Raw genomic sequence first — 13,168 nt, forward strand, 5'->3', positions numbered from 1 at the left:
ACTCTGTCTCTCTTGCTCCTTCATTTGTTGAATTAAAAACTGATTTGAGCATCGGAGAATCCCTGCCGAAACAACTTTCAGTCAGGACTTGTTTTGCAGGCCCTGCTATCGCTTCCAAATGCCGTCGACCGATCTTTTCGTCCGGCTCCAATTGATCCGACCTCCGTCCAAGTTTCAATTCAACAGATTATAAGCTCTCGCTCTTGTTCTTGGCCTTTTTGACTGTATTCTTTCTCCGATGAGCGAACATCCTCTTCTGACTCCTTACCGTTCAATACTCAGGCCAATGATCCGCCTACTCCACTGGAGAAAGCCACAACAATCCTTTATTTCCATGCAAAATGTACCTTATGGGTGCACAGCCAGCTCCTCGTTGCATTCCTCAAAGCTGAAAGACACCGTGCCCAAAAACAATTCCTTCTTGAGTCTAGGACATCTGATGACCCAAAACATCCAAACGAAGGATGATATCAATCAAAAGACCCCATGCCACCAGATTCAGTTCGGCTTCATTTTCAGTTGCAAGTCAAATTTAACTTCTCATTTCTCAGTAACAAGTCAAATTTGGCCACTACAGAACTTTTCTTCAAAAGATTTAAGCATGACTTTGGATTGCTTATTTCTGTTGCTCCATAAATTGCAGGTGCATGATTCAAACTTCAAATACGTTTCACTTCCCTCACCCAAGAAATGCTCAAGCTTGTCCTATCTTTATCCTCCATCTTCCTTAGTGACCAATTTTGTAATATCACAAGTTTTTTTTGATCTGGCGGTCATTTAATATTTGCATTAAAAATCTTAGATTAAACTGACTCATTCGCTAGCCGAAAATATTTACCATCCTCGGGCTCTCCCAAACCGTTGACCGAGTACCATGCCTAGAATCTCCACAATAATGCAGCAAGCTTCTCCCACATCCAGAGCATTAAGATGCACCATACAACATCAAACAACACGCAAAATGAGCTGCCCAACCGGCCCAATGATGCAATCTCTTGACCTAGAAACTTGATTCCAGCTGGCGCCAGTTCTCACTTGCTGAGATGTCGCCCCCTTAAGAAAATATAATGCAGCGTCAAGCTGAAGGCCTTCATTATTTTTTATAAGCAACACCTGGAGTAAGGTGCCAAAAACTTCTTTACTAGCAAACACGATTCACCGCCCAGGGACCAGAGCCTGTACTGACAGTGGTGATATGGCACACCTTGGTGGCAAATATTCACTAGATAAAACGATATCACAATAACAAACGCTAACAAGTCAAGCTGGTCTTGCAATTTTCCTCTTCTGCACCACACAATGGTACCTAAATTCAGATAGGTAGTTATATTAAGAGTCTAAGACCACCCGCATGCAAACAAGCTTGAGATTTGGATAAGAAGGCAACGTTAGCTCAAGCTATCGGTCAAGGAAAAGAATCCGCCTGCCAGAAGCAACCTTGCTACCTTATGCGGTTAAGGTTTAGGAACCAGAGGAAGTTCCAGTTAAGAACCAATTAAACTCCAAATCACCGACCAACAAACCACCAATCAAGGAACAACTGCTAAATCCACTCAATATACATGGATCCAACATTGAACACAGGAATCACTATTTAACAATTCTGAATCATATCAACCTATTCAAACACCGTAAACGGACTACGAACTGTCAAATGCTGTTACTTGGCTCCAGCAAATTTCCCCATCATCTTTGCAATAACAGGAGCTACTTTGGGATTGGCTTGGTGTTTAGCCAAACTTGCCGGGTTATTCATCACTGCATCACAAGAAAACAAACACGAATTACCAGGGAGAAATGCCAGCATATAATTCTCAACAACTAAAGCGGTGACAGCAAATGCACAAGAACAAAGTTTGAACTCAGACTGAGACACAAAGGTCAAATTTGCTTAAGTGAATGATTAATCAACAAGAAAATAAATAGAAGGTTAGCCTCCACATGCTCCTTATAAATGAAACAATATTTTATTCACCACGCTTCTTTTTCAACTAATCTTTCAAAAAATATTCAGCTATAATGTTAAAATCTGTCAGAACTAACAAATGCAGGTCTGTTTTTTCATGAATGAACTTGCAGTGTTTCTTTTTTGTTTCCCCTTTTTCTTTAGGGTGGGGTAGGATGAGGTGGGGTGAGAGGATTCCTTTCCCTTGTATAGGGCATCAAAGTAAGCATGAAGTAGGGCATAAACCCGAAACTTAATGGCAACAAAGACCTAGCCATCTCTTGGGGCTACTAGGGTACCACTTGTCAGCAGATCGGACAATAGTTATTTGTCTAAAGCTAACAAAAGCATTTATGAGACTAAGACAGCCTTTGGATGCCAGACAGCTAACCAGGTGATAGACATCTTCAACTCCAGGCAACCAGCCCATAATTGCTTAACACGGTTTAATAACAACAACCCCTCTTTGGTTTGAGGGCTAATGGATTAGGTTGTGAAAAAAGAGAAAGAGGAAGAAGAGACTCTGAGGTTAAGCTTATTTCACCTGTTTACCCCGGTTAAGCACATTTCTGGTTCATTAACCAGTAAGAATTGACGCCCAACTAATTGACACTTCTTGGCTGTTATATGGATAACCATCCACTAACCACTACTTAACCAGCAGCCAAACATGTCAAGGGCTTTATTGTCAATTTTGGTGAAACCAGAGTTGCAGCTTATCACTACTGCATGCACCCATAATTTTGATTCGATTATATCCATTTCCACAAAGCTTGTTAACTTGCAGATTTCTTCACAAGGATTTCCTAGAAGCTCACAGAACAATTTTATTTAGTAAAAAATAAAGTCCAGAAAATTTTTATTTAGTAAAAAATAAAGTCAGAAACTACAACTAGTGCAAAATAAACATTTGATAGAACAAATTAATATAACAAGGATGAAAATTAAGATGCAACAGAGACATGGAAAACAGCATACCATCTTGGAGAGCAGCCATGATCTCTGGATCATTAAATGCTGCCATTAGTTCAGGATCCTGTTTCAGATAAGAGAGCTTGTCCAATCAATATGATATGGTGGACCTAGAACTATCATGTAATGTTGTCCACAAATAAGTTAAATTAACATGAGTTCAGTCTCTTACATTCAGAATTTTGCTCATATCGATATTTCCAGGTACACCACCCGGCATGGCACCTGGGAAACCTCCAGGCATACCTCCTGGGAAACCTCCAGGCATACCCCTGGGAACCCTCCGGGCTTACCACCAGGGAACCCACCTGGCATACCTCCTGATGGTCTACTTGATGATTGTTCTTCCCTCTTTGCCTTCTCATAAGCAGCCTAGAAAAAGGTCAAAGTCAGAATGTGTAACCTATAAGTTACATAACCTTGTGAGAGCACTAGCTTAATGCCAGCTACCTGAGCCTCCGCTCGACGTCGCTGCCTCTCACGCTCAATTTTCTTTTCTTCTCTCTCCTTTCGCAATCTATCATACTTTCTACGATGTTCTTCAATCTTGTGTGCATTGGGTTCAACCTGCATGCCACCACAAAAATGTAAAATATTAGATAAGTATTATAACTAGCAATATTTGCAATTGTCTGGAAATTTTTATACCTTCTTAAGCACAGCATTTATCTCCTCATCATAATCCAATTTGGATGCCAGGTGAAGATCTTTGGCAGCCTCCTCCCATTTCCCAAGCATAGCTAAAGCCATGCCACGGGATTTGTAGCCTTTTGCAGAGTCAGGGTTGATCTGAGATAATGACCAAAGAAAACGTAGACCCCGTTCAGGCCATCGTAATGCATTAAACGGGAAGCATAGGAGTTCTTGTTTAGATAATAGGTGGAATTTTCACAAAGCATTGATTTAAAAAATTATTTATATATGCAAAGGAATTATGATAAGACACATCTCATGCCAAAACTGATGACATGTAGGCATGCAATAGATGCATAAGCAAGTTAAAATGCATCGATATATTATGCTATCTATGCAACCCAAAAAAAAAAAATGCCACATTATACTATAAGCATGAACACTGGAATGGACTATATACAAGATGGCAGGAGCACAGGGAAATGCGTGTCCCTTGTGTATTTCTGGGGTCCAATTTTGCAGGGATAATTAGGTAAGATACATAAGGTGAAACAACATGTAGACAAAATGGAATCAGTAAAAGCATGGCAGCATTATAATAGCACATTGTTTCCTCTATATAAAATGACCTCCAAAGCAGCATTTGCATCGCGAATTGCAGCATTTGGTTTCTTCATCTTCATATACACAGATGCTGCATAAAAATTATCAAATGCTAAGTAGGAAGAAATCAACAGAAAATTAGTGCTAATAGAAGTGATTAAACAGCACTTACCTCTGGTTGCATACATGATTGCTGATGTTGGATTCAGCAATATAGCCTCCGTAAGATGCTCGATGGCCTCATCCAACTTCCCTGACAATTAGCCAACACCAATGATTCACAGATTCAGATTAATATGGATAAAATATGATAGAACAGATGCTGCTATACCATCCGAAATTGCTTCCATAGCTTTCCCTTTGGCCTCTTGAGAAGCATCACGGCTTTCTTCTGTTACCTCGGTAGATGGGTCTCCCATCTGGAAGGAGAAAATTAACATTAAAAATTAGCAGAAAATGATATTGCACTCATTCATGACTTTTAAGTCACTCATAAGCAGTAAATATGAAATCCATTGCAAATCACCTTTTGTGGTGCATCATTGTCAGGTTCTACAGTTTCTCCTTGAAGCTCAATGTCAGATTCAACAATCTCATCATCAGATTCATGCTCTACTGAAGCAGGCTCCTTTCCATTGAGATCATCCTCATCAAGATCTTCATCCATTTCATCCACCATTTGGCTTCTCTGCAATGGTCATCAATTAAACCAACACTCTGGCCTCAGCTATCTCAATCCCCAAACCAAATAGCAAAAGAAGAGAGCCCAAAAATAATAAATGATGCAGGATGTCTTTTTAATGACTTAGAAAGAATATTTCCATGACACCTGAGGGGAAGAGGAACAAAAATACAAAATATCAACAGTTAATTGCAGAAAAAAAAGGCTTGGTTTCAGCACTGCAGAAAAGGTTGCTGATGTTATATTTTACATAATCTCCACCCTCATGGAAAGAAAGTATTGCTCACCTTCAAATTGTAATGGATTAAGTGACTAATGATACACAGGAGCAGGCAAACAGAACTGAAATTTAATCAGACTACAAGAATAGGGAACTCCTGACCATTCCAGAGTGGTCAGCTCCTCCACCGACCGGTATTTTTTCTGGGTAACAGGGTCAGTGATTGCCAACTTTGGTTTATGGTCTAGATAAGGCTTGATCATACAAACCTAAGAGTGAAGTGCACTCAGGGTATCCCAATGGGGTATTGAAGATGTTGCAGAGAGGAGCTTCCGTGTACATTAAGCCGTACTTTGCATTGTAGCAGGCTTTTTTTCATCTGTCCGATAATGGAAGCGATAAGACTAGCACAAAGCAGGGACAAGGAAAGTCATGATTAAAGAAAGATGGCAGTTTGATAAAAGGCAAAGAAGTTGATGAAGAAGAGTGGAGATGGAGGAAAGTCAATGATTAAAGAGAAGATGGCAGTTTGATAAAAGGCAAAGAAGTTTGATGAAGAAGAGTGGAGATGGAGGGGTTTTATACCGATTTTCTTTTTTTTTTTAAATATATATATATATATATATATATATATATATATATATTTGGTAGACAAGGGCTATAGTGAACTTTAGTTCCAAAACCTGCGCTCAACCACATGAAACAAAGGTTAGATTCAATCCTAAATTTCTGATGCAACCACATAAAGACTAATTCCACTTCAATAAAGATTTCTATAAAAGAAGATAAAAAATATATTTTTGAGGATTGAAAAAATAATATAAGTCATACCTAAACCAAAAAAAAAAATCTTAGCCATAATAAACTACCCGATTCACAATGTATAGAACCAAACCAACATGGAACCAGGATGGTTCTGCAAATTGGTTTGGAATAGGTGTGAACCAATCCAAACCGAGTAGAACTGCCCAGTTGCGCTTGGTTTGACTCAGTTTTTGATCAACACCTACCGGTTCAAGGTCGAACCAATCCCTTAAAATACCCCAACCCTCCCCAAATCCTCATTCGCTTGTTCTTCTCTCTTCTCTCTCTCTCTCTCTCCTCTCTCTCTCGATCCATTGATGGAGGCTCTTTGTCCACGCCACTATAGCTCCTTCATCCGACCACCTACTAGATCGAGCTTGCCACCTCACCATCCTCATCCGCCTAGGCCAATGGTAGGATGCTGGCCTTTTCCTTCTCACCATGTTCACCATCTTCTCTGCTGCTTTGCCAACCACTGGTAGGATACCGTCACCCTTCTGCCCCCACTCCCCCCATCAAAATCTAGGTCAAATCCTAGATTCGTTGGCCTCTCTCCCTCACTTCCCCTCTCTAGACCCGGGCAAAAACCTTAATAGGTCAAACCCGAGCCTAACTGGCACAACCATGCATACCATGTTTAGCGTGCATACCATATTTTAGTATGGTATGATACTGTACCATATAGGCCTGGTACCTGACAGGTATGGGATGCAATATTGATTTTGCAAATCTTGATACTATATGAAATTCCAAGCCTGAGAAGCACTATCCATATGTAACATTCCATATGATTGTGTTATGGCATTTCAATCATGAACCTATAGATGAAAGTGATACGAGTCGACACATACTCCAAAAACATGATGACATATCTGTCACAACTCCAAAAGTAATGAATCGCATGATACCATACTAGCACTTCACACATATGCATGTGATAGGAAGCCTTATGGCTTTGAATCTTACTAGATTAAAGATTAATAACATTTTATATAGCTGGATAACTGCACTTTAAAAGTTTAAATTCTAGTTGATCCGCTTCTCTTGTTTCTTTTCCTTAAAGATACAAATACTAAATCAAGGGATGTCATGGGAGTAGCTACAACTATGTAGTAGACAGACATATCTAGATTTCAAGGGTGTCATTATATGGGACTCACTGGCAGGCAGCTCAAGGAATTATTACAAAAGTATGGCATAGATTTTATTTTGGATATGGATTTTATTTTTCTACTAAATTTTCATTGTGCAGATTAATAAATTAACCCCCAATTTTCGTAGTATAGTTTCCTATTTGATTTAATACGTTAGACTGAGAGTGGTATGCATTTATTACAAGTGGCGTAAACATAGGAGTTACATGCAAAAAATGGAGCTCTCACAGTTATGGCAACTCTTCAAGGTTTCGAAAGGGAATTTGCGTTACATATAGTTATATATTGATACACAATGTTGGTAAACTAAACTAAAAGGAAAGTCCTTCAGAATTATCATTGTACTTTTGGAAATGACTTTCTTTTTCTCTGTGGAACAGCATAATTGTATGGGCCCTGTTTGGATCATATAATAATACTTCATGGCAGTCAGCTAATGTTGAAACACATAAAGACATCAATATTACATTCCCAAGCATATGCATATAAGATATATACAGATAGACATAATGACTAGTGGACTAATAAATGTGACTAATTTCTCTTCACATAAGAATAGATTTAAATAGAGAAAGACAAGAGGAATATAGAATCAGAATTTGTGAATGTATGTATCAACTGACTTAATGAATACACTCTTTATTACTAAGACAAAAAGGTGATGCACTTTTTCACAGAACAAGTTTTTTTTATTACTTTAGATGAAAAAATAGAATGTGCCCATAAATACGCTCTTTAGAAAATATACCCTTCCATTATTCTTTAGATAAGAGTTTAGATAGTGGAGGAGGCAAAACAGATAAACTAAGTAAATACACTTCTTACAAAATACATCCACCTGTTACTTCTTAATAATGGTTTAGATGGAGATGGAAGATAAGCATATAACTAAAAGTAATACCCACTATATATTATTCTCTATATAATACGTTAGATGGAGAAGAAAGAAACATTGATAAACTAAAATTCTGAGTTCACCTATTGAAACATTTAACTGGTTTAAGAAATCAAAGCATCAGCTTTCGAGATAAAAGTCATCCATGACAAACTTTTTTCGGATTGAATTAGCCAGGCACACCTGCAATTCGTCGAATAACTCATCTCTCTTTGATGATGTTTGATAGATTAATGGGATATTATAGAAAACTTCAAGTGAGATGATGTCATTAGTCATGGCCAGGTTTCATATTATGTTGTTTGAAAACTTCGGACCTCACATATAAAACCGCAATTTTCAATATTTAAATAAGTACAATGTTGTTCTAACTTCGACTCTATGGATCCACCTCACACTCTGAGCATTCCACCTAAGCCCTTAAGGTGGTCAGCACTTGGAACCACCTAGGCAACTTGATCACCTTGAAAGGAATGGTCACAGGTCATAAACTTCATGGTCATCTAAATGGGCTCAAACTCATCAATTGCATCAAGCAATTTATTACTTCACACTTCAACTTAATAACATGTTGCCTGTTTCATGACTCCTCTGTGTTTATTACACCAACAGAGTTGCTCCTCTTTTGTTTTACCATTCTCACACATATGCAGCATCTCAATGCATCATCTCTTTTTGTTTCATTGGATTACAACAACAGCTTTGTTCTGCTCTTCATTGCTCCTACAATCAGCAAATGCTTGTCATCATGGTTGGGTCCCAAGAGATGTTTCATAGTTACAAAGAATGACATCCTAATCTTCCATTGGGCTTTACCATAATCTCTGGATTCGCATGAAATTGCACCATGGAATCACCTATTCGCAAGCACATGCTTACATTATGTACGAGTAAGCATACAATAATTTTATGCTCCTAAAAGTTAAAGCTAAAATGCAATCAAGCAGGCAATTAGTTTCCAATGTTAAACAAGCTCTAATGAATTTTCTCCTAAAAGATAAGCTTTGCACTCATGCAAGGCAAATTAGACCCCAAAAATCATGGCAGAGATTTACCAGACTTACAACTACAGTGTTACATCACATCAAAGGAAACAAGTCAATGTTGCAGCTAAGCAAACTTTTCACAGAACATGACCCTATCTGGACAAGTACTATAAAGCCAATCACCCATCAAATTGTTGTTAACTGAACAATCATTCATACCAGTATTCCTCACCAAGTCTTCCACGGACTATTGGTAATGGTCACTCAGTTTCTTTGAACTGATTCCTTTTGAAATTGACTCCAAGTCGAGCCAATTGTTAAACTAATATATGCTGATAAAAGTTGGAATAAAAACTGGAGCAAAACATCCTACAAGGATTTGTCATCGATAGCAAGTTCCTGGCTCAATAACTGCAGCACCTCTAATCAGTCAGGATAGCTCTCAGGGAGTCTATTTTTGCAGTTTATTTCTTGCAACATAGAAAATCCTCGACATTCCTAAAGTTAAACAATGCTCTAGAAATTGGTTGTAAACCATCTTTTCTTGCTACCATCAATGTTTTGACCCAGTACCACTGAAGCATTGATCATCGAGCCTCCAAAGGCAAAAGAAAGGATGAAAAAGCACAGACACAGATGACTGCAAAAAGAGTAGCCCAAATATAACGAGAAAAGCATGTGTTAATCTTTCAAAAAACTAAAAAAGGCCTCCTCAATCAACCCCATGAAGAATCATGTTCACCAAGTAATGCCAGTTCACATTGTTGACAGTGTAAAAATAATGCAAGTACCATAAAATTCATATCCATTGGTTCCACAAATAGAACAATCAGTGGAATCAGTCATCTGAAATACCCCATCATGGCAATCCAGGGCCAAGCAACTCATACTGTTTCAAGCCCACTTAAGTCTTACTCAGTGTTCAATGCCGCGTGACTTTCTTTATGAGAGTGCATACAAAAAGAGCCATAGTTCTTACCAGACTCTGAGTTCTCCATCAAAGTTAACCAAGGATTCACGCACTTCCAGTGAATACCAAAAGACATAGTAAAGGATTCTGAAACTTTAAATCCTCACATGCGCTACGAGTGGCCAACACTCGAATCTACAACCTTGCAAGGAAAACAAAAGATGCTCAACTTAGCACAAACATCAGATATATCATCTCGATGAACTCCTCGAAATTGAATCCAAAAATTTCTCGATGCACCAATGAAACATTTGGACAATTACCCCAACAAGTTATATGCAAATCAACTCTAGGAGTCTCCCAAGCGAACATCACCACACAAATGTTCATGACAAGCAAAGAAATCAACAAACAACACGAAAATCTCAATAATATTCACCATAAACTATGTGAAGCTTTTCATCTACATGAAGAAATTGCATAGTACGATTAAAGGAGGGGAACGAAGAATTAGGGCGAGAAAGAATACCGCATCGCGAGTTCGGGGCGACTCCTCGGGCTTGTAAGCGGCGGGAGGAAGCTTCGCGCCCAAGCTGAAACCCCATCATCCGGCATTGAGTCCGGATCAGAGAGATCGCATCAGAAAACACAAACAACAATGGATCGATCGAAGTAAATGGAAAGCAAAATTTTTCGTGAAAAAAAAAAAAGGATCGACGGATACCTCTCGAGGTAGTCTCGGAAGAAGGCGATGGAAGGGTCGCTGAGGATAGCCGGATTGTTCTTGCACTGCTCGACGAAAAGCCGCAGCTCCTTCACCTTCGCCGCGTCCATCTCCGTAAACACCGAGAGACCGATCGAAGTAAAATGCGTCAGAGAAGCAACACTGGCAGAGAGAGGGAGAGGGAGAAGGCCAGAGGGAAAGACTTAAAGTGACGGATGGATAAGAACTTTGGGTATAGCTGTGGCATTTGTTGGGGGGCTTTTGTTTTCTGTTTTTTATTTAATGGGAGCTCCGGCCCGCTGTTTTGTCCCTCGCGTTCGGGGGTTTGGGGGTAGCGGTTTCTAGTAGCTTCCGATGGGAAATGCGTGGACGGATTGGGAACGTTTGATTTTGATCCGAACCGACGGGTTGGGAAGATGAGATGATTAGTTTTTAGATCGGCAATGATGATGGGTTAATATTAGTGGTGGGCCATCGCCTCAGGAACATCTGATACGAGGCGCAAGCTCTTTACCCAGGCTCTTTTTCGTAGCTGGTACGCCGCGTGGGCGCAAGACCGCCGATTCATACATGATGTTCAACGGATCAATTCAATACTCGCTCGCCATATTATCTTTATATATTTAAATAATTCAAGACCAATCGGTGCCTACTGTTCACTATTTATATTGTTGTTTCTTATTTTTTCACCTGAGAACGATCGTCAAAATAGATGCAATCGAGATGAAATTATCATTGGAGCTTCATCCGAACACCTACAAAAAAAATCTTCATCAAAGATGTTCTCCAATAAAGATTCTCCGTCGTACAAATCAAGAGATAAAAAATAATGAGAGCAGAGAGCGAAAAATCGATTGCATATCTTAAAGATCTCGAAATTTTTATTTATAGAAGAAAAGTTAGAGTCGTATCTATCTCAAAGTCTTGATAATTTTTGAATTTATCATGCAGATTGATTCAGATGAGGTATTTTTCTTTTACGAAAGATTCGATCGCGAAAGAATTTCATTCTATCTGGACTTTTCCTATTTGAGAGGAAGATAGTTCTGATAAAGAGCTTAGCTCAACCGCGGATGAACTATAATAGATCGTTCAGAATCGAAGTTCTAAAATCTACAAAGCAGATATTAGATCTCAAATTGGCTAAGATTACTTCGATCATGTATGAGCTATGGTAGATCGATTGAGATTGATCAGTCATGTATAAGCTATGATAGATCGTCTAAGAATGAGATGAACCAGAATTAGGTTGAATAGGAATTGTGATCTAAATCGTATCCGATGATTTTCATCTATCATATGCCAATAATTTAATAGTCATCATCTTCTAACTTGGTCAGTATCGAGCATGTAAAAATCGAGATCAAGATACATATCTACAATATATATAATTTGGAAAGTGAATTGGTCGGATAAAATAATTTTTCAATTGCACCGATCTCCCTCTGCCCACATATTGCAGCAGTTGTAATGCGAAGGAACTGGCGGTGATGCAGGTTTTTTTTTTTTTTTTCTTATCTTTTTATGATTCTAATATCTCACTTATTAAGGAAATAGAAGCTGCCTCAAGCCTTGCTTCTTCCTTTTTCTCCCTAGGGGCCGCCTGGCCGCGAACCTGACTGGCCCCAAACAGGGGACAATTGGGGACAGCTGACGGGCGATCTACATTTCAAAAAATTTGCTTTTGAGGGCAAGTTAATAAAGATGGTATTCGAAATCTAAATTTCACTTTCTCCTTTTTTTTTTTTTTTTCTTTTTTGGGTATTTATCTCTCAGCACCTTCAGGACGGTCATCAAATAAGATGAAAGGACACTGTGACAGCCATCCATTTTCACAATATAATGTTATTAAAATTGTACTGCTATTTAGGATGGAAAATATGCACTGCAAAAAAAAATGGTCTCTTCCCACCTATCCGTATCTTTTTGTCCATCTAACTTATATTTTTTAAAAATACGTTCAAATTAAATTAGATACTGGCTTTTAATCTTTAAGCTACAGAAAGAAAAAAAATATCTATAAATTTTTTTTTTATAAAATTCGGACTAGATAGTTTTGTTGATACTGACTATGCTTAAATACACAATCTCATTCATAAATTTCAAAGAATTTTAATTTATTCTTGTTGCGGCCAATCACCTCATCGTCTGATCGTCGGAGAGCATGCGCCTGCAAAATGAGAAGTCCACACTGACCGGAGGCGGCTCCAGCGGGGACCCTCCGACGGTCAAGTCAGAGAGGTGACCGGACAACGGTGAAATGAAGACAGAGAGCTCAATCGAGAGAGAGGGAGAGAGAGAGAGGAGCGAGCCTGTTGTTTTAGAGTCGAGAAGTCAAGTCCCCTCTGCACTGTTGCCTTCCCCGATTTATATAGTGGAGCACGGTGTAGCGCCGTCATTAATGGCGCGGATAAGTGAGGAATTGTCAACTCACTGTAGACTGTCAGAGTCGCCGTGAAAGTGTCATGTCGCCGTGGGGCTGTCAAATCACTAGGGTTGACAATGCCCTCGGTGGGACAATGCCCCTAGGTGGCCGTGCCGCATGCGGCTGTCAGAACTGACAAGCCCTGGCGGCTGTACGGCGATCGGAGGAGCCGACCGACCCTAGGTCGGTGGCCAGCTGAGTGGCGTCGGGCCCCT

The 13,168-nt window shown here is 39.3% G+C and overlaps 1 protein-coding gene across 1 annotated transcript; it reads right to left on the minus strand.

Moving 5' to 3' along the window:
- Nucleotides 1–1,424: 1,424 nt before the first annotated feature.
- Nucleotides 1,425–10,778, minus strand: LOC105054275 (FAM10 family protein At4g22670). The gene is given in 12 exon segments (XM_010935767.3): nucleotides 1,425–1,758; nucleotides 2,924–2,981; nucleotides 3,090–3,190; nucleotides 3,193–3,289; nucleotides 3,368–3,484; nucleotides 3,566–3,706; nucleotides 4,180–4,244; nucleotides 4,326–4,406; nucleotides 4,485–4,572; nucleotides 4,680–4,841; nucleotides 10,334–10,397; nucleotides 10,529–10,778. Coding segments are annotated over 12 exon segments (1,182 nt in total). The 5' UTR covers nucleotides 10,639–10,778; the 3' UTR covers nucleotides 1,425–1,660.
- Nucleotides 10,779–13,168: the final 2,390 nt, after the last annotated feature.

This window comes from Elaeis guineensis, chromosome 11 (genome assembly GCF_000442705.2).
Source record: "Elaeis guineensis isolate ETL-2024a chromosome 11, EG11, whole genome shotgun sequence".
Taxonomy (NCBI): domain Eukaryota; kingdom Viridiplantae; phylum Streptophyta; class Magnoliopsida; order Arecales; family Arecaceae; genus Elaeis; species Elaeis guineensis.